General features: G+C 43.3%; 1 protein-coding gene across 5 annotated transcripts in view; it reads right to left on the minus strand.

Moving 5' to 3' along the window:
* Window positions 1–6,914: 6,914 nt before the first annotated feature.
* Window positions 6,915–26,680, minus strand: part of fignl2 (fidgetin like 2) — a 53,857-nt gene continuing 34,091 nt past the window's right edge. For 4 of the 5 annotated variants that reach the window (XM_030424248.1, XM_030424246.1, XM_030424249.1 and 1 more), the window contains exons 4-5: window positions 23,038–23,178; window positions 6,915–11,539 (exon numbers count right to left, since the gene is read on the minus strand). In XM_030424248.1, the coding sequence (XP_030280108.1) occupies window positions 9,495–11,539; window positions 23,038–23,062 (2,070 nt within the window). In that variant the 5' untranslated portion in view covers window positions 23,063–23,178 and the 3' untranslated portion in view covers window positions 6,915–9,494. Of the gene's footprint in view, window positions 11,540–23,037; window positions 23,179–24,807; window positions 24,936–26,680 lie in introns of those variants that run through there. The other variant, XM_030424245.1, reaches the window with a different exon arrangement.

Below are 26,680 nucleotides of genomic sequence, written 5' to 3' on the forward strand. Positions count from 1 at the left end.
TTGGTACATTTCTTATGAACGAGCGGTAGGCGGAGTCGTGTTGAGTCATTTCACCGGCTGCTGTAACTTCCAGTAAGTCTCCGCTCAGACACATGATACCATATCTGCGGATGGCAGTGCCTTCAAGTCGGGAGTCTTCCTAACGGCACCCAGTGACGGGAAATCACCTCCCAGCGTGACTCTGAACAAAATACTCCATGATTTGCGTTTTACTTGTGTGGACTCTACATTAAGGCCCGTTCCAAAGAAAGTGGTGTTTTGTTTGTGTTTCCCCAAAGAGGCCTCCACCGTGTGACTCCACAGTTAATATTGATCCAGTCGTGAAATGCAAATGAGAACTTCTATTCAAGTTTGTTAAGAAAAATCTTGAGGCACTTAATGATTGTGTTATTCTTCTGCTCCACTTAACTTCAGACTCCTTTTGGACATTTTATTCTACCACATGTGTTTATTTTTCAAATTAATTAACACGTTTATATAGAATACTGCGAATGATGGAAAAATGTCAGATTTAGCAAGAATGATTAGTCCTCCCCAGGCAGGTAACAGACACAACAACATCCCAAATAACAAGATTTAGAAATGCATTGCACAATACAAACGTACAATGCGTGTAAGTGCTTTACTTTACTTTGTCTATTGTATATTTCGGTTGTATATATTTCTTAATTACATTGATGGCATTCTGTGTACAGCAAAGGAAGAATTCTAATGTCAACACATTTTGCAGTTATGGAGAAATTAACAGGTGCAAATGGGGGTTTTACTTTGCCTACAAAAACCTATGGTGTCCTCAAAACAGCCTGCAATTCGGTGCTAAAGGGTGAACATTTTGAAACAAGTCCCCATCTTCTTACATTGTTGGGGAGAATGGTGTTTTGCTGTGAAGCTGCAGAAATGTTTTGCGGACTGCAAGACTTCACCTGACTTCCCATCAGCATCAGGGTGAGTAGATAATGACTGAATTAAAATTTTTGGCTGAACTTATCCTTTAAGTGCATAATATTGACTCCACTGTCAATGTTGTGTTTTACTTTGACAGCTCTTAGTGGTGACAAGTGTTCATATGCTTTCAGGCAGCTCTGTTTAGCTACGGTGCATCATTGTCCATAAAATCACAAAACATTTTTGCACATGCATTATTAATGACATAATATAATGTGTGCTCATGCAGGCATTACTGCTGTGTGTCCCTGTAGGTTTGCTGCATTACAAATTATATAATGCAGATCAAATATTCAGAAGCTACAACTGGATGATGCAATACATGAGCAGCATATTGATATTGTATTCAGGTTATTTTTTATGTTTACATAATAAAATACTACTATAAACTGATGTATTGCTGAAGATTATATCACTCTGCACAATATCAAGTGGTTAAACCTTGTCCATTTTTTTATTTTTTCTTTCTCCGGGATTCCTAAACTTTTACCCTGGGTGGGCCAAAGTGAAAAATAATGTTTGGGCACAATCAATTGACTGACTTCATGCACAAAGTGCAACTCTGCTCACAATGCATGATTTTGAAAAATACTATGGGAATAATAAAGAATTCTTTTTTTTAAGAGCATTTTCACCCCACAAAACAACAACGACATGAATAGCGATTTATATTTTAATTGTCATCAAATCTAAATAATTTTTTTGCTAGAAATACTTTGAGGACCAAATTGAACCCTACTGTGGCCTGTGCCCTGCTCATTTTGTATTTCTTAAATGTACCTGAAATGTTTACCTTTTGGTAATCTCACCCTTTAATAATCCTCCAGCTCTGAAAACAAGATCTTTATCTTTTATTGCTTTTATGCCTAGTACCAAATAATTCATGAGAATGTTTGCATACGTTATGTTGGCACATCAGTTGTGACACATTTTACTATTGGAACATTCAATAAATGTAATATGTTGAAATTTAGTATATGGACATAGTATTCATAGGAACATTCACAATCAACTATTTACCATTGCTTGTGTATAAATATACTGTATGTTCATATATTTAATAATTTATAATACATTTGATTAGTTTGCCCATGGGATATACTGTGGAAGAATAACTGCTTTTATAAGACACACGATGACAAACAAATCAATTGACACGTTTACATATTCAGTGTGTATGTTCATTGTAAACTATATAAAGTTGTATGTGGACAAACACAAAAAAATTTAATATGATCATTACATGTGTCACATGTTAACATACTGATGATCACGTGGTGTAGGTTTGTTCCTTGTTCACATACTTAAGTGAAAATTTCATAGTTTATAATTTGTATTATCACTTCTGGTTCATACGGAACAGAGATGAGTAAAACGTTGCCATGCTGAGCCACCAGGGGTCGCTACTGTGTTGTGTTTTAGTTCTGCAACTGCTTTGCTGTTTAAGGTTTGGAGGTTGTAATATTGACCTATTTGTTAAGTGTTATGTATTGTGGATTGGTTTTATAAATGCCTGTCTATATGTTTGATATGTCGTTGCTTTATCTGCTTGGTCAATTTAAAGTCCTCTCGTCTGGATTTAATGCTGTTTCCTCTTTGTGAGCAGCGCCTCCAGGCTGAACTCAGATTATGGGTTCTACGACAATAAATACCTCAGAAGTGCAAGCTGATTGTTTCCTCATCTGTCTAATCTGAATGGATTGCTGGCACAATCTGGTCCTCCATCTGGGTTTGCAATTTCTTGGCTTGGCCACACGGGGGAGGTATGAACCTGTACATGACCCGTCTGTCTGCAGTGTGTTCACTGGTCTGTTTGAAATTAGGTGCCATCATAGCAAGACCTCACATGATCATCTGCAGATTACCCAACATGAAGTCAAGCTAAGAATCAAATAATTGCATGTGAACTCATTAAACTGTATCTCTCAGGACCAGATTCTGCTGCCTCTAAATTCCTCTTAAACAGCAATCTGTTTTTTCACTTAGAAACTTATTTCATGTTTATTTATTCAGTGATCACATCTGAGTCATGTGAGAGGGGGCAGGGGAAGACATTCTTCCAGGACATTCCCCTTGTCAAAGCCAATTTCCTGAGAGTTTTGATTGACCTGTCCAACACAGAAACAATGCAGCTGCAAAGATTTGATCATTTCCTTTCAAACGACCTGAAGAGATTTCATTGTGCCTCTTTTTCCTCACTTCAGATCATCTTATTTATTTGGCTTGAAGCTGCAGGCCTCATCTGATGATTGTGATTAATTTCTCCTGTGTTCTCTCTTCAGGCCTCACCACTCTCTTCAACACTGCCACATATTGCAGAGCTGACACTCAGTCCCAGTTACCATGAAGATTAGACTCTTTAGTATTCAGGACATAGTTGTGGTGACAGCCTCACCATCCAGGAAAGATGCGATCTTTAATGTTACACGACATTGATCCTATGCACTCTTAGTGTTTTATCTGTCACTGAATGCAGCTCCTCCTCTGTCAAGGGCACACATTTGAGAACATTATGTCAAATCTTTCAATGTAAGAAACATGATGATTAAGAACCAACTCCTTTAAGCTTTCTAGTCATCTGTTGGTTGAAAGTTTTGTGTTGAAACACATCCTTCAGCTCAGTGTTTGTTATCATTTTGTTAATGTAATGCTTAATACCTTTTAAAGAGTATTTTAAACCTTTTTTTAAGTCTTTCTTTTGGACAAATCAACTTTTTCTTATACAAGCATTGCTGGTACGTATAAAAGTAAATACGTGTTTGTGGCTGTGCAGAGATAAGTTTTAAAGATTACTAACACCTGAAATTTGGACAGAGAAGAGCTTGACTCATTTGGACAAAAAGAAAATTCAAAAGCTGGATAAAGTAAATTTGATTAAAAAAATATAATCTTTGTGGCCATTGAAACCTTACAAATTCAATGTAAGACTTTTTGCGGACCTGTAGACACCCTTTCTGCATTACTGCTTTCTGCGCAGGCCAGTCATCATTTTCGGGGTCCTCTTAGGTAAAGGGCCCTTATACTGCAGCTTTGCAACATCTGGAACCAATACAGCTGTGCTGGGTATCTGTGGTACCAGGGGGCTTGGAGGTTGTAGGCTGGGTTGGGTGGGGGCTGTGAAGGGTTGGGTTAGTTGCTGCTTTGGCCCTGGGGGTCCATGTGTCCCTGACTTCAAAATAGACTTGATTGCTAACAGCTGGCAGTCCTAACTCACCCAGTGTCAGAGCTCCCCTCTGATGTCAACCTTGTCAGTATCAAGGCCCGAACACTGGAAGGTGGAGAGGACGACAGTGTCCGAGTGAAATGAGATTCAGTGAATGACCTTTTTTTTATGAAGGTTGTTACCATAAATAACTTTTAAGTTTTTGCCGAGGCAGCTCTGAATGAAGCATGCACTATTATCAGTAAAAATCCGATATTTCAGTTGGGTTGAAGATGAAGAATTGTCTTGAATCACCTCTGACATAGTGCACAACAAGACAAAAAGTCCAGAATGCTTTCATCGTTGCAATAAAAAGGCTTTGGTTTTGATTATAATTACTCACATCCTTAAATTCTATGAAAGGCTCATTATTCCTATACACGTAACTGTTTATAAACCCAACTATATAGAGGCAATTACTCTGATAATTAACATGTATGCCTTTTAATTATTGTGAAAGTGAATCCCAATATAACTTTTTATTAGAGCTGTACTGCAGTGAGGAGAGTGCGGCCGTGTCCTGCTATTCACTGCCTAAGCATGAGTAAGTAGGACAGCAGCTCATTAGCATCTTTTATTATCCAATTACAAATGCTGCTCGCCTAATTACCTCCAATCAGCAGGGAGAAGAAAATGATTGACTTCGTGGAGGACAGGAATCACTCAGGACGAGAAGGACAAACTGGTTTTTCGGTCGCCTGCTGTTTCGAAAGTGACTCACAGGAAGTCAGAGTTTGGAAATATATGTAGTTGGAAGACGGGAGCTGCTATCAGTGTGTTTGTCGCATCCGGCTGCGGGGGTAAATCACACTTACAAAAACATAAAGAAGTAGAGTGAAATGAGTCAAATAATAATAAGCCTCTCCTCATATACCAATGTCACATTTCCACATGGTCTGTTCTACCTCTGCAAGGTTGAAATTTGCATTATGTTATTCAGTTGTGACAAGAAAAGATAGGAAATAATTTTCTAAACAGCTGCAGAAACGAATATCCTTCATCAGAGGATGAAGGGCAGCCGCTGCACAAGGTTGTGTTTATAACAGAGCTATGCATCATTATTATACAATTAATTACTCTGTCATCAACACCACCAGCACCACTGTTCTGCTGGGATTCAGTCACAGATGTTTCGAACTCAGTTTTGACATGACTATACATAACTGCAGGTCTACAGATTCAGATTTAAGCTCTGACTAAAAACTTTCACTTATTGGCACAGAGTTGCTCAGATTTACTTCTTCTCTCAGTTAGTTTTGAGGCTTTGAAAGATGTCAGGAAAGGTCCAGAAATAGCACAGGGCAAGCCGCTGGGACGAGCTGTTGTTTACAGACAGTGACAGATATGAAGGACCTTTGTGCTCTGGTGCTGGGCCTGAAGCCTCAGGGGTGTGCTAGTGCTGCTTCTGTTGCTGCGCTGGACACTGCAACACACACACATGGAAACACATGCAGGCCAGCAAACTGATGCGCACATGGACACACAAAACACTTTATAACAAACATCTTTAAAATTACTACAAGGAGTTTCTAACTGGTTATTAAACAGTCTCGATTTAAAACTGATGCCTCTGTAAGATCCACGTAAGCAAACGAGATCATCAGTGAGAAAATCAACTATTTCTTTATGGTTTTTCTCAACGGCTGCTGTGCAGACTGGAAGTAACTGCGTTTACATTTTCCCAGACAAAGATAGAGTAAGTAGAACATTAAAAAGAAGCAGGAGAATTTTGAATTAATAATTTTATTAATTTTATTGTATTACACCTCATTACTTAAAACATTTTTTGATTTTATTACATCATTTTTATTTTATTTAGTTTTATCAGTGTATATTATTATCATTACTATGTGCTTTTATTAAATTATTTTGATATTGATTAAATCATTGTTCTACCTAATTTTATTTTTGATATAATTTTTTATTTTGACATTGGAAAACCTACCACTTTTGTCCACAGGGGCCTCCAAAATCAATAAATGATCAAGGTTCATTGTAGTGGCTTTAAAAAGTGGCAAATCTTTAGTTAATTCAACTTTAGTTCTTAGTTATTTCATTGTTGATAAAATATGAAATGGTTTATAAACCATTTACAAATACATTATCACAGAATTTCAAGTCACAGATTTTTCATTTTCAATGATTTATGACATCAAAGACAGTTTTGAGTTTTTTTCTTCTAGCCGTCTGTGAAAAATGAATCCACAGTGAGTGAAACCGTGTCAGGAGCAAAAAATTGTCAGGAAACAGCTGGGAGTTCAGAGGGTTACGCGAGTTTAAAGGTTTATAAGCATCAGCTGTAGCTTTATATGGCCATCCAAGTGATGTTTATAGATGAACTACACAGCATTTATTAACCATTAATAAAGTCACATAAGCATCAGGCTCAACTGAACAAAAGACATTTGCTTAATAATTGGTTTACAAAACATTTTGTTGTTTGTTTGGGAATGATGGCTGTCTTCTCTGCACACTTTCAGGTAAACCTGCAGTGTATCTGTTTCTTTCTCTCGTCAAACTGCTGACGATACAAGCAATTCAAGCTGATGTGGGGGGAAAAAAATCCAAAACCTCCTGATTTAGTCCTGTGCATTTCTACGTTAAACGAATTAGCAATCAGTTTAAGTGACATTGTTGACCTTAACATTGGGGTCAACAAAGGCTACAGATCCAAAGCACCACCATCGTGTAATTTTCTGCACTCTGGTCAATTGCCGTCCCTCGGAGTGCTTAAATCAGTGGAAAAAAGAAAGAACTAACCACAGTGCAATATTGACAAATTCTGTTTAATATTGTGTGATACTCTTCTCTTAAAATACAGTCTTTTCTGAGGTAGACCATTACAGTTCAAGAACATTATCATTTTCAAAACAGACATCAAAAAAGACATGAAATAAATACTTTCATGTACAATATGCCGCAAAAATGAGGTAGAAATGGTTACAGAAAATGTACAATAACCAAGAACAAAGTTACCGTGATAACAGATCAAAACATGTAAAAGATAAAAGCTTGTTTTGTTGGACAAACTGTTGTTGGAGTAATGGGAACAACAAATCAAAATATTGTACCTCTAAGTCGTCTGTATTATCTCATTTCTGTAATTACCTGTGAGTAATCGCTAGCATTATCTCGACCGCGCCGCTGGAGGCAGGAGCCTATCTGTAATTTGTAAATGTGTTTTCAGGGTCTAGGGACAGTGATCAGTATGCACAGCGGGGGTCACTCTGATTGATCTTGCTGTATGGCATGACTGAAGCCACCAGCTGGAGAGGGACGGCTGCACTGTGATATAGGGTTGCTGGACATCAATCAGACCACTTCCACTCCGGAGGAATCGGTGTAAGGGGAAGGGCAGTGGAGAGTGGGTGGCGGGGGGGGAGAGGGGGCTGGGGAGAGGATACAACACCACATGGTCAATGGGGCTCGTGGCCAGGGGGCAATCCAATCTAATGAGATTGCACTGGGGATAGAGAAAGAGGGAGAAATAATGATGAAGGGACGGCGGGAGGGAGGGAGGAGGCAGTGGTAGGAAATATTACATCATTCTGTGTGTACCTCCTTAGGACCATGGCAACAGACTAATATGAACGACCTCTGTACCTGCAGTCCAGTGACGGGGTTTTTCCAGCTAAACAACTGCGGGACTGGTGGAAAAGGAGAGGCTGGTCTGGATTGTCTACATGTTGGGTTCATCCACGATGTGTACACATTAACTGTGAATCTTTAGACTTTGGGATTTGCTGAAAGCCACATTTAACAACTGGAAACTGTTTGTTTTTTTCTGCATCTGTTTGTTGTCTTTTTGGAAGTTATTTTGTGCTCAGATGTCCACTGTGAGTGCACGTGTGTTTGATTGCGTGCGTTATATTTACATTTTCAAATGATAATTTGCAGACATGTAAACACTAAAGAACACGAGTGTTTGCGAGCAGTTTGTCCAACAAAAGAAGGAATATTTTCTGTATTCTACATAGCATTTCTTGACAATCATCACTCCACCATAAACTACAATAAAAATAAAGGGTAAAGGAACAGAAAAGAAAAACGTATTTATATATTCATATATAATAATACATGGATTTATGGCATCAAATATCCTTTGAAATACCTGAATTACATTCAATGTTACTCTTTGTAGCATATTCAAGTTTCTCTCCCGAGGTAAAAGCCCAGCTGTAGTGGGTGTTACAAGACTGTCAGGTTTCTCCTCGCTCCTCTATCTCGCTCCGCGCCACTCTCTACTAAGACCCTAAGATTACATACATTCTTTAATTTCATATTTCTGAGGTAAAGAAATTTTTTTTCCTGAGCATTTCAAACAAGACTACATACTAAGAAACAAAAGGAGTAAGTGAAATAGAAAACAGAGACGCTGGGTGTGCAGGTGGGTTTTGTTCTGGAAGTGGGATTCTCAGGAAAAATGCGGACGACGATGAGGAATGTGAGAACAAATGTAAGTGGAAGTAAAGGACAACAACCCAGGGAACATAACATAAGTTGTCCATGAATTGTACCATTGTAACAGTGAGTATGATACTGTTGATGAGTTAACAACAACTTCTACAACCAAACATGTCGAGTGTGACTGCAAGGTTCATCTTGATCAACAGGACTCCTGGGAAGGACCGCAGCATGTCATAGAAGTCTTCTGATTTTCTGTTTTTTGGAATAGTAAAGGACCAACTGTTTTGATTTGGTGAGAAGCTGTCGAGAGAATTCATTTATTGTGATTTTTGAGGACAACGCTGCCGATTATGCATTTGGTTTGACGTGTTTTTTGGTCAAAAACTGTGTTAGCTGAGATGTTGCCGATCCCGAGCCCTTCTTACTGGATAATTAGTGACAATCCAATGGCTAAATCAACATTAGGGTAACATGGAAGTGGACTGGCAATAAATAGGATCCTGAGAGTAGCAGTCAAAGGGGGGATTTTTCCAAACCCTGATTATCCATAATCTTGGACCTCGTCACCTAGCAACAAATTATTGATTTTGTCCTGGACCAAAGCTAATCAGGATCTCTGATAGTATCCAAATAGTTTTTAATCTGATTTTCCCATTGGCCAAAAGACTAATACACTACCCCAGTCAACAAGGCCTATTCATCTTTCTTCTCTTTGGGAAAAACTAAAATATTGCGGATATTCATATGAAAACAAAAACAGCACACCAGGGCATGCTTCTGCCAGTAAAACAACTTTGTCAGCTCTCCTGTATCGTTGAGCTTCTCTTGCTCTTTTGGCTGCATAATCTGTAATTACAAAACAACAACAAAACATTCCCAAGTCATGTCAAAGCGAAGACAAGGTTGTAATGCAGTCCGAGTACAGTGACTGGCTGCTTTCTCAGTGGTTATACATCTTGCTCCACTCTATACAAGTGTCCGGTTCTTTTGTGGTGGTGTGTGGGCGCACCTTGCAGAAGGCATTCTCAAAGTCTGTGAAGGCTGGGGGCTTGGAGGATGTGGAGAGGCCGTGCATGACCCCGGGGGGGGGGGATGCTGAGGAGAGTGCCTGTTGGCTGAGCTGCAACAGCTCTAACACTGAGAAGCCCTCTGTGCGCTGCAGCACGGCACCCAGCTCCCTCTCGCTCAGGCTGCAGCCTTGCGGGGACAGCGTCTGCAGCAGCACCTGCCTACGCATACTCACATCTGGCAGGCCGACGTGATACCGCTTGGCAAAGCTCCGATGGACTGCATCTTGCAGCAGATCTGGCCTGCCAGTGGCACATACAAGAATCACCAGGCCTGTAGTCCCCACCTGGGCTTTTTCCAGGGTGGTCAGCAGTGTCTGCCTCAGCCCCTCCTCCTCCATGGCCTCCACCTGGCTGAGTAGCACCACTGAGGGCTGCCGTGCCCCGGCCACTTGCAAAAGAGACCCAAGAATGTGCTCTGCCTCCACCTTCCCTTTAGAGGCCAGCATGGCTCCGCTCAGCCTGTAGAAGGAAGCCCCCAGCTGTGAAGCCAAAGAGCGAGACAACGTGGTCTTTCCCCCTCCTCGGGGGCCAAACAGCAGGACGGTTCTTGGTGGCCGCATGACTGGACTGGGCCTCAACACGGGCCACAGAAGATCCTCTTCCAGTGCAGTCTTGACATGAGTGAGCCCCACTAGCTCGCCCCAACCTAGCGCCGGACTGCAGTCCAATAACTCCCCATTGACAAGGTCCAACATTCGGGGGTCTGGACTCTTCATACTCTCAACAGTCGGCGCACATAATGAAGGGCGCTTGTGGGCTTGGGGGCGGTTATGCTGCTGTTGGATAAAGCCTTGCTCTGCCACGCCATTTTCCCCTGTCATGCCTGCTGGAGGGCTGTACTCCCCTGATGCCCCATACTGAGGAGACACCAGGGGCTGGGAGGAGGGCTTAGTGGGCTTGAAGGATTGAGGGTCTGTGCTGCCTGAACTGCTGAAGCCGTTCCCTCGACACTCTGTTTTGTCATTCACACTGTAGGGTGAGTTTCCCCCAGTCTTCAAGTGGTCATAGCTGTATTTCCTGTAACGAGACCCATCCCCACTCTCATCCTCTTCTACGTTCATCTCAAATGCTTTTCGTTTTAATGTTCCTCCAGACTCAGGTGTCCCAAGGTTGGTGCTCTGGTAACTGTAGCTGCCTCCTACTACTGTGGGCCTGGAGGGAACGGGGGTAGGGGCTGGTAGACCTGAGGGCAGGTAAGTTGCAGAGGGGTGGCTGTATGTGGGAGCAAGGCTAGTCTGGGGAGGGTATGTGCTAGGGGGGTAGTTATAGACAGGTGTGGTGGGGCTGTAGCTGGCCACCAGAGTGGGGGTGGATTGGAGAGTGTGGAGGGAGGCAGGGGGAAGTGCTGCACTGGGTTGGGGACAGTACCCTGAGGAAAGATAGGTGCCATTGTAGGTGGAGGGGTACTCACTGGAGCCACTGCAGGAGCTGCTGCCACTGTAGCCAGAGTCCGAGAGGTTACTGTTCACCACTGACACGCTGCCGACACCTGGAGGGCCTGCAGACGTGGCTACAGCCTTGGAACCTGAGAGGCTGTCATGGCCTCCAGGGGGCACCAGGGAGTAAGAGGCATCAGTGCTGTGCGTCAATGGCCAGGGCTCTAGCTCAGTCTTTGGGACGTTGAGACCCCCGAAGGCCCCCGGCTCTGGGTAGCTGCCCACAGTAGGTGGTCGGTCATACGGTGAGTCAAGCACACCAGAGTACTTCTCAGCATAACGCTTCAACAGGTTGGAGGCTGTGAGAGCTGAGATGTCGTCATTGGCCCAGGCGTAGTTGCTGGAGCTGCGACCGCGGCCAGCGTAGAACTCCGCCTTGTGGGCCGGAGAGGAGGTGGTGGAGGAGACATCCAGGTGCTGCTCAGGCCACTGGCTGAGAGGCTGGGCATGCTCTGGGTTCCAGTGCATCTTTAACAGGCCTGGCAAAAGAAACACAGGGAAACAAGGTTTCCAGGTCATTTTTTGTCATCATTACAATCATTTTGGGGAAAAAGAACATTAGTGGTTTTCAAGTGATTATATCTTTAAGTGGCAACAGACAACTTTTCTCCCCTAGTGTTACCAAGTGGTATTATTGTCGGCGCCGCTGTTGCAAAGATAACTGGATCATTTCCGTTTCAGGCAGATTTGCAAATAACAACAACACAGGACAAGATGTTTATTCAATCATTTAGTGTATAACAGAAACTGATCACCTTCCTTTTCCTGGTTGACTCGTGCACCGTGGCAGACAAAATTGTAAAATGATAGTGAGGTTTATAGGGAACCAGTGTAAGCACAGATGGTTTTATTAATCTTTATCTATTACATTTTGCAATCAACATATATTTCATAATGATACTTTGAAGCAGAAGACTTGTCTATTGCCAGTTATTGGACAGCTTTGTGGTCATATGAATCCAACTGGGTCCATAAACAGGAGCATCTTCGGCAATTGATAGTGGAATAGAGAACTGTTTTCTTCCTCCCTCCATTTGCCTGATAGGTGAAATAATTCTCTAAATCAAACTTCTTGCATTCACACCAATACAAAAACTCCAAATATATAAAATTGTCTTGTTACTCATGCTTTGTTAAATTCCGCTTGCTCTTTCAATGCAACAATATTAATCTTGATTTTGGTATTTGACACCGTCTCAAATACCAAAATCTGAGAGTGCCAAGAGCTGAGACTGCATACAAACAAATGATTTGCCATTTTAATTTTCAGATACATTTTTTGTTTGTTATAAAGTGCCTCAAGTGTGATTTTGGGATCCGTCACCATGCTTCAACACTGTGATTATTTTCTATTTTAATGGGATCTCCTGGCAAAATGCAGGTGGATCAAACAAATAAAACAGCAAAAGTCAAACTATTTACACTGCTGTATATGTCATGACTGAGAATCTGTACGTCAGATTGTAAGAATGAACAACAATCAAAGTTTACACAAGACCAAAGACCAAACAAAAAACAAGAAATCCTTTTTTCTCACTATCCTGTGCACAGTGACACATGTTCTGCACCGCCAGTGACAAGAAAAGGCATTTTTCTTCTGTTTGGAAAGCAACCTTTTCAGTGTTACCATCATGCATGTGAGCACAAGGAGGCTCACATTTCCCAGAGAGGGGAGAGGAAGGTGAAGGGGAGATGAAGGCAGAAAGAGAAATCAGCCGAAAGAAAGAGAGCGAAAGCAGATCGGTGGGTTGGATGTGTTGTTTTGCAGTTTCCCAGCTTATATTGGACGAGCGATAAGATCCCACTACTACTCCCTGTACTGCTAACATCTGCAGCTCTCCCAGAGGAGCTATTGTTATCTCCCTGTGCATGTTGCTCTGAATGCCTGCTTTCTCCGCCCTGCACCCCACCCACCACCCACCCACAGTACATCAGAGCTCCAAAGGCCCAGTGGCCGGCTGGACGGAGGGAGGGAGGGAGGGTGTGTGTGTTTGTGTGTGTGTGTGGACAGTGGTGTGGAGAGAGCGAGAAAGAAAGAAAAAGAAAGAAAGAGGGGGGTTGGGTCTGGAATTGCAGCATAGTGTGCTATTCATCAGCACAGTCTCCCATGGAACATTGGGAAAGTGGAATGTCTGTTCCTCTGGCTGACTTCAGCACCGGCGGAGGCCTGATTGATCGTGGCTGCTACGGACTGAGCACATCACAGAGCTAACGGGGGAGAGGGCAGTCGGAAAGGAAATTTTGTCCCATGCTTCCCACATGCAAAGGACTTATTGTCCAGTAGAATATTTCACTGACATTGCATCTCAAAGGTGTGGAAGATGCATAGGCTCCTTCACCCAAATGTAAAACGCATGTGTTTATTGTCAGTGTTGCATGGTCTTTTGTTTACTCTCCAAGGCTTCTGTATGTAGTTTCACATTTGAGTGTATTTTCCTATGTGGGTTTACCCAATACATCACCATATGATAGATATGGACCCATCTATTTCATGAAAGGCGAGCACTAACTCTTGCTGAGGCATTAGTTTGACATTCCACACATAGCTTGGCATTATTGAACTGTCACAATTTACCCTGAGGTGAGGACTACTCCCGCTAGAAACAGGCAGGTAAAAAAGGAATATGGCAAAAGCCATCATTACTGGCCCTGTCTGCCTTTTTCCTTCAGTGGACGCCTGCTGATGATTCATTATTCATGGCTGTCTGTGTGTGTGGAGCCAGGCTTCTTATTGCCATTTAAATCAAATTTCAATATCCACAACCTGCAATTCTGCTGCTGCTCTCCCGCTCACTCCTAAACTTTGGCCTCTTTCTTTACCCGCTTTGCAAACCTCCCCATGTGTGTTTTCAGATTACGCCCGTTATTTATTCAGTCAGATGAGACCAGCAGACCAGATGGCCATTGGATTATCATGTCCTTCATATTCAAATCCACTGCCTTAAGTTCCCAATGGCCAAACCAGTTCAAGTACTCCCCTAAGCTCCCGCCAACCCACACACCCACCACAGCGAGATGCAAAGAAACATTCTCACACTCTTGTATTTTCACAAACATGCTGAAGACATTGTCCTGTCCACACCCAGATGACCACATATTTTTGTGGTCTGATTCGTAGGTCTTTGTCCAGGCTGCAGAAACCATATATGTCCTGCAGGCCCTTCCCATCTGCAGCCCAACCAGTTTGTGAACAGCCCCAATAATGGGGCCTGTGTGTGACAGAGATGGATGAGAGCCCAGGGGAGCTCATAAAACCTGCAGCAGGGAGGGAGGGATGGAAGAGGGAGGGATGGAGGGAGGAAAAGAGTGGACAGCAGGCGCTTCGTCCTCTCTGTGCGGACTGGAGCGGACATTAGAGGACTCAGTGAGGCAGGCTAACTGCTGTCCACTCCATCATTAGAGTTGCACCGATCTAGAATAGACTCACACTGGCCCCTTGACCAATGTGATGACCAGCTGCCCATACCTGAAGAACCAATTCCCTCTTAATTACTATCTATAAGTCTTTTTTTGTGTATGTACACAGTGGGTTTGATGAGTGACCAGCAACCATCCATCACCCCTGATGACGTAGCGGGGTTGAGGTGCAGTTTAGCAGTTTCCATATAATTAGAGCTTCCGAGGGATTGCGGTTTTTAGAGCAGTAACCGAGCACGCTCTAATCTACACTTCTGCTTAAATCAGAGCCATCACGTAGATTAATTCACTGGAGGGGCAGGAAGAAAGCTAAGATTAGAAGTAGGAAATCAGGACAATGTGGGCATACTGTGTGTAGCTGTGCAATCATTGGATTAACTTGAGTATGTGTTGTGATTCTCATCGCATACACATTGAAAAGAAGACAACACACTGCTCATACAATTCGTACATTTTGTAAACAAAATCCAAGCAGTAATTTTGCAACGTTGACCTAAACCATGACACATTTTTCCGCTCCACCGCTGTAACATTTCTATTTCCTGCCTCTCCCCCATCAGCTCTTACTCACATTAGAGGATTACGGATCAAAAACACATTTATTTGTTTGAAAACGGGAATCCTGTCCTCATTCAAATGATTTTGGAAGCCTCTGTCAATATAAGCAAAGCTGCTCTGGGGTTTAATATATTTGATCATTCATCAGTTGCACTGCTGAATTGAACAGAAATCGGATGTGATGACTGATTTAAGTACACATAAATATGTGATGAGACTGCTTCTCTGATGGCCTTATGTGGCCGCGAGGACTGATAAGAACCTTCCCACTGCATGTGTGTGTGTTCTCGACCCCAGGAGAGACAGATGTTCTCCTGCTGACCGCCTTACTGTCTGTGCGGCCATTGTGGCGGACGGCCCGTCCAGCAGACGTGCGCAGCTCGGACAATCCAGTTGGCCCTGAGACAAAGCCTGAAGGATCCTATTGTCAGGAGCCTGTCTAATTATGGAAATCTTATTAATCTATTCAGCAGCAGTCCACTGACAGCTTTTGTGTCAGCCTGGGATTTATTGAGGGACCTGTGTGAGCTGCATCCTATTGTAGGCGTGCGTGATGAAGACAGTGGCATGGCTCTCTTCAGCACAAGCCAGCTTTGCTTTGAGGAGGCCCTGAAATTAAAATTAGACCACTTACGGCTCAGGGGAAGTGCGTTAGGTTCATTTGTGGCCTCAATCTCTGCCATCTATAAAGGCACTGAATCTCATGTTGACTAGGTGAAACCGAAGAAGCTCAGGGCCTATAAAGACTGGTAGTACTCCAGACTGTGTTGTGGCTTCCTATAAAAGAAGTATCAGTGGGTGAGGTGAAACGTTATCTTGGCAGGAAGCCCGGAGGTAGAGGGCTCCAGTGCTGTTTCACAGCTCCCCTGAGGTTGCCTTCCCTTCTCCCTTCCCGGCACTTTTGTTTTCCCTGCCCCGAGGAACAAAACGGACACGGATGCAACAACCCTTCTGGGACAGCATGCTATTAAACTGTGCCGATTGTGAAGAGGCCGCTTGTAAACAAGAGCGCCGTGGATCAATCCAATCAGGGCTCTATTCAGAGCTGAGCTCTACCCCCACCCACGGACCAGAGAAAACACCTCCGCTCCATCATGCATCTCCACACAGAGGCACAGAATAGAGACAGCAATGTGCTTGTACTCAGATCTTTATATCTGTTCATCCCTTACGTCTTAAAAACAGACATGCGAAATGGTTACTTAGCTGGTCAAATTAACCATTACAAAAATATTATCCCAAGGAAAAAGGGCAATGCAGCATTCAAAAGATATCCTGAAAGTCATCTATACTTCATGTGGAGAAATTGTGCAGCCAAGTGAAAGTGAAGGGGTCAGTTTATTCTACATGGAGGAAAAAATATGTAAAAAAAAAAAGAAAAAAGAAAAAAAAAAAGAATCATAGGGCGTGAATTCACTTCACGGCAAAAACAAAATTCTTTCAATACTTAAAGAGTTAAAGGGAGGGCAGGTTGTGTTGAGAGTGCTGCTCCGGCTGTTGCGTCAGTATGTCAGGCATTCAATTTAATCTACATCTCAGACACTTTAAGGAGAAAAGCTCGCATTTAGAATTAAAGGCACACGGAGGATGCTGGAGGTGAGTGTCAGAGAAAGTGAGGAGGGTAGGGTAGAGTGTGATGGGCACCATATTTCTGCTGATAAATCACAAACTTGATGCTCTGATGACTGCATTAGTTGTTATGCATTCAGCGAGCGCAAGCTGATCAATGAGTTATTGCATGAAACTCCTGCGTGCTGGACATAAATATATAGAAGAAATTAAGTCTGTCTTCAGGAATCTTTAAACACTGCACTCGAGACAAACATACCCAATGAACTGTTTTACACAATCCACGACTGTGTTTCGTGTGTAAAGGGAGAGGAATTTGCACTCAGGATCTGTTATTTATCAGAGTTTGTTATCTTGATTTGTCGTCCACTCCTGAAGCCCTCTTTAAGTCCTCTGTTCTCAAGTTCACTGTGATTTATGACACTAATATCAAGCAGGTCATTCTCACTCGGCTGTGGCTGCGTACTACCTGGTCTGTCATAAAAACACCAATCTGAGGAGCCGGCCACATTTCACAGCGTGGCAGGTGGAGACAGAGGAAAATTGTCTCGGGATGTTCTCTCACTTTGGAATGAAATACACATTTTATCAGCTCCTGCACTGTGTGCATCAAAGTCATGAAACATTTTGATGAATTCGTCACATATATTGTTGATTATGTATGTTGCACAATATCATTATGCTTATATCAAGTTTAGAGCTGCAACAATCACCCAATTCATTGATAAGATTTTTAAAAAATGTATCATAGTCTTTCTTTTTTAAGTGAAACTGTGTTAGACTCCCTCTCGAGAGATCAAGTTAGCAGACCGCTAATTTACGGAGTTTTATCAACCTCAGAAACAACCGCACGACAAAAATACACTGCAGTAAATGGATCCAAGTATAAATCGCCACCAAAAAGCCACAAATAATGCTCAGAACAGCACCAAACTTCAGCAACAGTACAAATAGTGAAACGTTATCTTGGCAGGAAGCCCGGAGGTAGAGGGCTCCAGTGCTCCAGCACCAAACTTCAGCAACAATACAAATAGTGTCTCAGCACATAGTCCGGGGCATTAAAACTCCATTAGCTTAGCTGGATTTCTACTGAAAAGCTGACAAAATTTACCTCTCTTCTGCAGCAGCTTCCTGTTGACAGGAAGTCCCGAGGACTCGATTACCGAGCGCAGTAGAGTTCCGCGGCTCATCGATGAGAATGTATGATGTATGATCGTTTCTGAGGTTGATAAAACTCCGTGAATTAGCGGTCTGCTAACTTGATCTCTCGAGAGGGAGTCTAACACAGTTTCACAGTGATTTAGACCATTGATTAAACTTACACCGGAATATCCCTTTAAGCTTCTTACATCTATGGATCTGCTGCTGTTCTTTGTCATTGATGATGAAAATGAAGGAATAAATCCTCGTTATGAAATGAACAACAGACCTGCAATAATTAATCAATAAATTGATTTTCTGTAAGCTATAAAATCACATGCCAACTATTTTGAAAATTAATCAGTTGATTTGAGTGATTTTTTTTATTTAAATGGCACAACATTATCTGTTGGTTTCTTTACTCCTCTATGAAAGTAAAATGAATATCTTTGTGCTGTGGGCCTTACAAGACATTTGATGATGTCATCTTGGGCTTTGAGAGACAATGATCACCATTTTTCGCCACAAAAACAAATTAAAACAATTAGCATTAGTAGCAGCCCTGAAAATTATTAGGGTTTTGAACTACTGGTTGGATAAAAGAAGCCCTTTGGGCTCAGCACAAACTAAACACTTTTGTTGTGATCATCATTCTTACTAAGTTTTTGACATTTTCATAAACTAATTCATTAATCAATCAATTAATCATTAAAATAAACCAGTTGCAGCCATAACCAAGTTATCCCGTACAATATTACCCCACAGATGCTGAATGGCCTGTGTTATTGCGTGGGGTATTGTCAAAAAGCTGTTAAAGGAAGTGCGAGGTCAATCCTTGAGACCCTTCCCAAACCGCCTTAAGACGGGGATAATGTGCACACCAGACAACAGGGATCGTAATTTATCAGACATGCATAATTGGGCATTGCTAAGGAAAATTATTATAAATCTATGCGTTAGTCACGGGGCTGCTATCAATCAAAGGAAACACAATCCCACACTCCCACTCTGCCTCTTGCTCCCTCTGGCTCATCTGCTCCCTCTTTCACGGCCCTAAAAAGATGTAATAACAGAAGAGTGCGGGAGTTCTGGTGGGGAGTTTTCACACCTGCTGCCCAGAGCACGAGCAGACGCAGCTCTTTTCAAACACGCCTCACCAGTCAGATCCCAAGAGGAAGGAGCCCGTCTCCTGCAGTGGCATTGAGGGATGTCCTCTGTGTGTGTGTCTCTCTTACTGTGGACAGAGCTTTCTGTACTCATGTATCAGAGTGACAGTTTGACTTACACTATTTTTTGTTTCATTCCCCTTTGGGGCTGTTTCAGGCCAGCTGTCAGAATAGTTTTTGTCAGCATGTGCAGCTAATATGGTTTTATTAGAGGGGAAGGACAATATGATGGCCTTGTACTGAGTGTTTATGCAGATAAAAGAGTAATGAAATCAAAGCGCCCTTGTCTGTAATAAAATATAGTTAGGATAAATGACAATTATTGTTAAACAACAAAAGCTTCTATGTGGTGAATTAAGAATTCATAAGCGGTAAAAGGATATTCAGGTTGTCATTAAAAGTTGCTGTTTTGCAGAGTGGACCGGGACGAGGCTGTAGCCAAACTACTTGATGACATTTGTTAAACATTGATTAATTGACAAACGTGTTTAGAATTGCTAATGACAGTGCAGCAAAAAAGCAAACTCCCATCTGAGAGCGTGCTCATTTTACAGCCCTTTCCTCAGCACTCTCCAAAACTAAAAAGCCTGCGGAATAATTGCTGGATGCGTCACTTCATGCTCGTAATTTTAGAAACAACTCCCCCATCCCCCGTTGCCTGCTAACGTATGTCCACAAATGGCAGAGCCCCCTCCCTCCCTCCATCCCTCCCTCCCCTTCAGGAAAAAACAGGGTCCCTATTTTCTGTGACTGCAGGCTGGCTTTAGGTCATTGTGTCCACTAATATATCAAAGAACAGCTGTCCTAAGGCTCTGTGATGACCAATCACCCCTTCCATCTGTCTCACTCACCCAATCTCTGCTCTATCTCCCCCTCTTCAGCTCTGTCTATTCCTTGCAATCTCCTTTTTTTCTCTGTTTCACCGCTTCTCCACCTCCCTTATTCTCCCTCCCATTCCCAGTGAGCATGTTGCATTCCCTCCTCTCTGTCCAAATCCCCTGGCCCCTCTGTGCTCCCAGCTTATTCTCTCATCACATGGACAGCTCTGGGATTTGTTTTTCTGTTAGTACACACACACACACACACACACACACACACACACACACAAATTAGGGAAAGCTCCATATATTCAACAGCCACACTTCTCTCTGTGGCGATGCGTTTTATGATCAGTGCTCATCAAACACCTAATGGCATAGCGATTAAAGTGTGTTATTTCTCAAGCGGTGGTCATTTACTAATTAGCCGTGCTGCTGCTGTGTCTCATTGTCTAGCTCTGAATTCTGCTGCCTCAGGAATCCGAGTGAAGTGTTGCCATCCAAATGAGCCTCACCACCTTGCTTCTTAATTGGGCCCTTAATGGGAGCTGCGGTCTCCTTAATGAGCTGATGAACCCTCAGAGAGACAGAGCGCAGGGCCAGTGGACTCACAGGGCCGTGGGTCCCTAACCTTCTTTTCTTGTGGACGCAGATGCATGCAAACATTCACACACACACACACACACACACACACACACACACACACACACACACACACACACACACGCACACACACAACCACACACACACTGGGGGCTAATTAGAGCCCATTCACACCCTACACTAATGATCCCAGCTCTTATTCACACACACTTTAGCAGACTGTGTGTTTACGAAAGGGCCTCACAGGCCCCTCCACTGCACCACTCATAACACTCTGCCCACAATAGATAGACGTCAGTGTGGCCCTCCAACCTGCTCCTTCAGGGGCCAGGATGAGATCTACTCCTTCTTTTTTCCATACAAACTACTCCATGACTTAGCCGAGTCATTCACAAAGACACTCGCACAAAACATAAAAACAGAGGTTGGGAGAGAAAGGAGAGGGAGAGGGGTCAGTCAGAGGAGAGCTATAAAAACTGCCAGATCTGGAGTCCTGTGTGTAGTTGCTCTGTGTGTGTGTGTGTGTGTGTGTGTATGTGTGTGTGCTGTTTTAAAAGAAAAGGTATCGCTACACCAGCGGGGGCCCCCAGCAACAAGAGTTAGGGCACTCCTGGGTTGGCGGCCTGGGACTGATTTAAGAGTGTGTTTGAAGTGCAGATTACAGATTCTTTGCACCAAATCCCTCCAGGAGTATCCATGGCCCCTGGAATCTCTCTCAGGTTTCTTGTCAGGTCCGGCCGTGGCTGCTCGCCCCAGCTTGAAGTCTTCTGGACTGGCCGGAGACGAGGACCGAGGCCGGACACGCCGGAGAAAGAATGAGACAGACACACACATACTGGCTGGCTCAATCTAAATCATTAAGACTTGGTTTGTGAGAGCAGCCCTGATAATAAAGATTTAAGTGGTTTGGTATGGTGTACCTGTCCTGCCCACGTATGCATTTATATAGTAGACCTCATCTTTGTGCAGGGGCAGAAATGTCTGCAGCAGGACCCAGCGTTGGGAAGCAGGAAAGCTTCACATTCCCACAAAGGGGATTCCAACATGGAGGTGAGAGTCTTCACATGTCCTGCACATATGCAAAGTCCTGCATTTTACTCAGTAGAATCATGACTACGGTCTTTAACTACAAGACAGTGAGCTGCAGTGTCACCAGCGAGCACAGGGGTGTGTTTGTGTGTCACTGGTCTGAGAGTAAACAACGTGACTACCTAACACTGCTGTGTGCGCTCATACGTCCCCTCTGTCTACATACGTGCACACTGTTAGGCTGTTCTGAAACAAGCGTGACCCTGCAGAAACTCTGCAGAACAGAGCCACTCTGTGCATAAAAAAACCATCAAGCTACTGGGAAGAGCGGATGAAAACCAGCATTGTGCATCCTGATCATAAAAGCAGAATCACACACAAAAGCTAGCACGCAGTGTACTGGAAGATTCTCATGAAGAAGCCGTAGTCTGCCGGCTCTGATGGCATGCTAACTATTCCACCAGCCGTTTGTGACATTCTTGGACGTGCTGTCCACATTACCAGCATGGAGACAGTCTTCAGTCAATGTGGACTAACAGGGTGCAGGGAGCGGATGGAAGGACTACTTAAACAGACCTTAATGGGATGCAGCACAAGCACACATGCATGTTTAACTCAGGCTAATTGGATTTTTAGCTATAAAGGAAAAAAAACATGTTCTGGGAGCATTAAATCAACCAAGAGCCACATTGAGAGGACAGTTTCCTAACAACACACTAAGTCAAGTACTTATTCTTCTGGCAACTATTCTAAATTCCATTCATCTGATGAGTGGTCAAATAATAACATTGGCTATTTCAAGGGTGAAATGTACAAAAAGCAAACAAAGTGTCATGGTTACAGTCAAACATCCGCTCATGATGCTTTAATCAGGCTGTTTTGCCCAGTTGGAATTCTCACACCCACGCACTTGCTTTACATAGCCTCTGAAATCCATATTTGACTGCTAGGAAAACAAATCCAAAGTTTTTTACCATCTATTATGTAGTAATACTTTTCAAATTAACCATTCGGTTTGATTTCTCCCTCTTTTCTTGTAACTGTCAGGCTGATAATGCTCCTTTGAGGGGAGGTAAGAGCTGGGAAAAAAGGGGCTCTTGAGGCCGAGGCCACGGAGGCAGCCCCATGCTGGCCGGCAAACAATGCTGTTTTTGGAGAGCCGGAGCACTGGACTCAAATGAAACCTGGTGGGAGGGTGCGTGTGTGTGCGTGGGGGGGGGGGGGGGGGGGGGCAAAACTGGACACGTCAGTTATTAGGTCAGCATTGAAGGGAGAAAAGACAGAGAGAGGAGGGGGGAGGAAAAGGAGGGAGAGCAGGAGGCAGCGTGTGTGGTGGAAAGCTGTTTTGGTAAAATGACACTGGCAGAACCGAAGGGGTTTCTGCTGCTTAAACCATCAGCGCTCCAACCTCCCTCTGTCCCTCTTCCTTCCCCCAACTGTGTCTTTGGCCCAATGATGAAACATTCAGACAAGGCCAGCGCCCAGGGTTTAGCATTTCCACAGTGCACGTCAAGGAAAAAGTCAGGTTTCTGCACAGAGAGGCTTGCACATTTTCTGTTTGCAAATTACAGAACAACAGTGTCCACCCCTGCTTATTTTTGCAGCGGGGGCTCATTGATTCAGGCAAAGTCCAAATGAGTCAAGTAGAGAGAAAGAAGTGTGTAGCTGTGTACTCACTATAGGGGACAATAGGACTCAGCATTCTGTGGAGCTGGTCTCAGTAAGGAGGAATGCTGTTTTGTGAATGCCAGCTAAGGTTAGTGTCCGTCCGGCTGTAGTCCATCACTAGCAGGAGCTCGCACTGACCACACAACAGCCCTGAGAGAGAGGGAGAGAGAAAAGAGAGGTGAGGCAGTTACAGGCTGCTGCACAATGTCTGGACAAACACTCACATGTCAACTTACCCTTTCACACAAGCTCACACACACAAACACACTGACCAGAATCCACTCACAGTATGATAGAATTACAGACCAACCTGAGAACCCTATCAGTGTAACAAAAACACAGTCTGCACACACACACAGAGAGAGAGAGAGAGAGAGAGAGAGAGAGAGAGAGAGAGAGAGAGAGAGAGAGAGAGAAAGAGAGAGAGAGAGAGAGTCTGCCAAATTGACGCACACAAGGGTATTCATTATAGGCAGGCATTAAGCTGATTGTGAAGCAGCATTCGGCCTCTAAAGAGGGCTTTCTAAATCTGCCTCACAAAAAGACTCATGCATACCATTGCTCCGTGCACTGGGGCAATAAAGACCGCATTCTTAGGAGACCAAACACTTCTGGAGCAAAATGCAGGAGGAAAAAACGTGTTCTGCAATGACAAAGTTCACTTTTCTTATCTAGTTATCTGAATAAACATGCCGCTCTTTGATTTAAATGTGCTAAACATTTAAAGCATATCTTTTAATACACTTATTCAATTCAGCTGGCTGTGTTTCTCTATTTTCAAAGGTAAGTCCAAATAACATAAAGTCTATCTGTGTACTGGTTTGGGTCATAAATGTCCCGTTTTTAATCATGCACAGATTAAAAACAGTTTAATCCTCCATTTTCTATTGTTTTGTTTTGAAATGAGGCACTTCTCTGGGCAAACCCATAAGATAACGACTGTCGGAATTTCTGTTTTTTTTTTTACACAACAGCCATTTGTGTTATTTTCTCAATTCAGCGGACAGTGAAGCACAATTGCACTCAGCTTCTTCAGAAAATATAGTGTAGTTACAATAGAGAGGTAACTGAAATTGTAAAACCGTTTTAAACATTTCATTTTCTACAAATAAAAATGTAAATGTGTCTGTAAATATACATTCATCTCTAACAAAATGTTAAGGCACTGTATCTATTGATAAAGCAAAAACTACAGGCAAAACATTGTGGAAATACAAAAAACAACATAACTATTTTAGAGCAGTAATACATCATTATGACATTTAATGTTTTTGCACTCTATTGCAGTTGTCATTCTATCTGTGTCAGTGTGTATAAAAACAAACAATCAGTAACCAATTTACATTCACTCATATACCGTTAATATAGAGACCAAATTATGCAATGACCACACGGCTGTCCCTGGACACCAACAGTCTTAACATACAGCACTGCCTCCGACTATGACCCCCTCAGCTCAAACTGACAGTCAACTTTTAACGCTCAACCCAGAATAACTAACTACGCTCCAGCAAAACCACAGCTTTCCCTTAAAACAAACACAGCCCTGTCCTTGTGCAGTTCGGAGAGAGAGAGAGGCTGAAAGGTGAAGGCAGAGTTAGGAGGGTTGGTTTGCTCAGGGAAATGTCTCATGGTTAGTGGCTAGAGAGGAGAGCTGCTACAACACACTCAGCTCCAACTTCAGCCAGCAAGGCAGCGCAGCCAAGTCAAACAGCAGGGAGAGCGGCGAGCTTTGACAGCAGATCAACACAGCGATGCACAGAAGACAGGCAGTCTTACCTATTCATGCCTGCGTGTCCTCCGTCAGATCTGAAAGCGCCACGATAATCCCTGGAGCAGACCAGACTCGTGTGTGCGCTGCTATGCTTTTTTTCCACATATGGGACACCAGTCCACTCTCTCTCTCTCTCCCTCCCTCCCTCCCTCTACCTCTCTCTCTCTCTCTCTCTCTTGCTCTCTCTGGCCAGTGACAACAGAGTGAGCACTCAGCTCCCCTCCCCCATGAATTTCCCATCCCCCTCTCCCTCCCCTCCTTCTCTCTCTTTATGCTAAAAGTATTTAAGTAGGGAGAGAGAGACATGGAGAGAGAGAGAGGGAGAGAGAAAGACAGAAAGAGAGAGAATGAGGGGAGGGCAGAAGGGAGGGTGGGGGACTGACCAATCGAGCTCTGAAGGAGAGAGAGGGCGATCATACAGGAGCTCGGACAAGGAAGACAGTGGAGTAAGAGGGAGTTTTTGGTTGGAGGGAAATGATCAGGGTAAGTTTGGTTTCCTCTCGGAGGATTAAGAAAGCACTGAAGAAGCAGGGGACAGATTTTGGTGAAAAGCTGCGGAACTACTAATTCTTCTCTGACTGACAAAAACCAACGTTTCTAGAAAAAATTTAATAAATTACTCATTACTAATCACTCATGAAAATCACCAGGCAGAAAAACTTGCATACTTTTTCATTTATTAGCTCCTTCACCAATGCCATCCAACAAATTCCAACTACGCCCCATCAACATGACACATCTTCTGTATGTAACACATATAGAAATAGAAAACAAGACAATAAGGTTAAGCTAGGTGACAGCCTACAATTTGGAGATATTTACAGATCAACAGCTAGCTGAGAGCTTTTCCAGTGGTTGCACTGGCACGCCTAAATGTATTGATTCATTTATTCAAACCATGCAATGTCAGTCTTTGTTTCAATTAACAATTTAAACACCTCAAGTTGTGCCAAGATGCACCTGCGGTCCACCATCTCAGGGGGTGGGGTCAAAGCACCTTCCTCCAAGTGGGTAGCAGTGACATCAGGAGGGCTTCATCATCAGATGGTAGCTTACACCTCCAGATGTATTTCCACATCCTCTCCAGTCTCAGTCTCCATTTTCCTCAACAACAGGTAGATGGCTATCAACAGCGGCCTGAAAAACAATCATGACAAGTGGCTGCCCATAAACAACCACTGCACTGTGAACGAGTAATCAGCGCCAAAGAGGGTGCTGCTTTAAAATGTCATCGACTCAAAAGGAGCACGTCATCAGTTTAAAGATCACTGATGCACTGGGCTGACATGAGAGTCACATAACCCCAATCCAGGATCATCAGATGACATATCTCAGTCCAGGATGCTCCTAGTTCACCAGGAAGGACATTATATACAATATTTAATTAGTTTCAGTGGTTGGTATTGACTTTCATAGAAGAGACCTTATCTGATAAATGTGCTCCAATTAAATTTGCCACGGATCGTTACTGGCCAATATTCATTCTCAATACTGTGATCAGTGGTCTCTATAAAGGCTGATCAAAAGAGCCAATCAGATAAACGTACAAGTTTGTCTACGTGCAGCTGAATTGCCGCAGGGTGCTGCTGGGCAGGGTGTCCCATTGTACCATGGCCGGGGACAACAGGAAATGTGTTTGAGGCAAACAGAGTATACTGTACCTTAGCAAACTGAACCAACGCTCACAACAATGGAGCACGTTTTCTCATGGTGTTACTATTGTTACAATTATAAGATTGCAAACATGTTGCGCTGCTTGAACCAAGAGGACACTGCAAATCCTCACTGAAATTGTAAGGAGAAGAGCTAGTTAGCTTTTAGCTGAGTTTCATGATGTCTTTGGGAGCTAACAGAGCTAATAGCTTTCAGTGGAGCTAA

This window comes from Sparus aurata, chromosome 7 (assembly GCF_900880675.1).
Source record: "Sparus aurata chromosome 7, fSpaAur1.1, whole genome shotgun sequence".
NCBI lineage: Eukaryota > Metazoa > Chordata > Actinopteri > Spariformes > Sparidae > Sparus > Sparus aurata.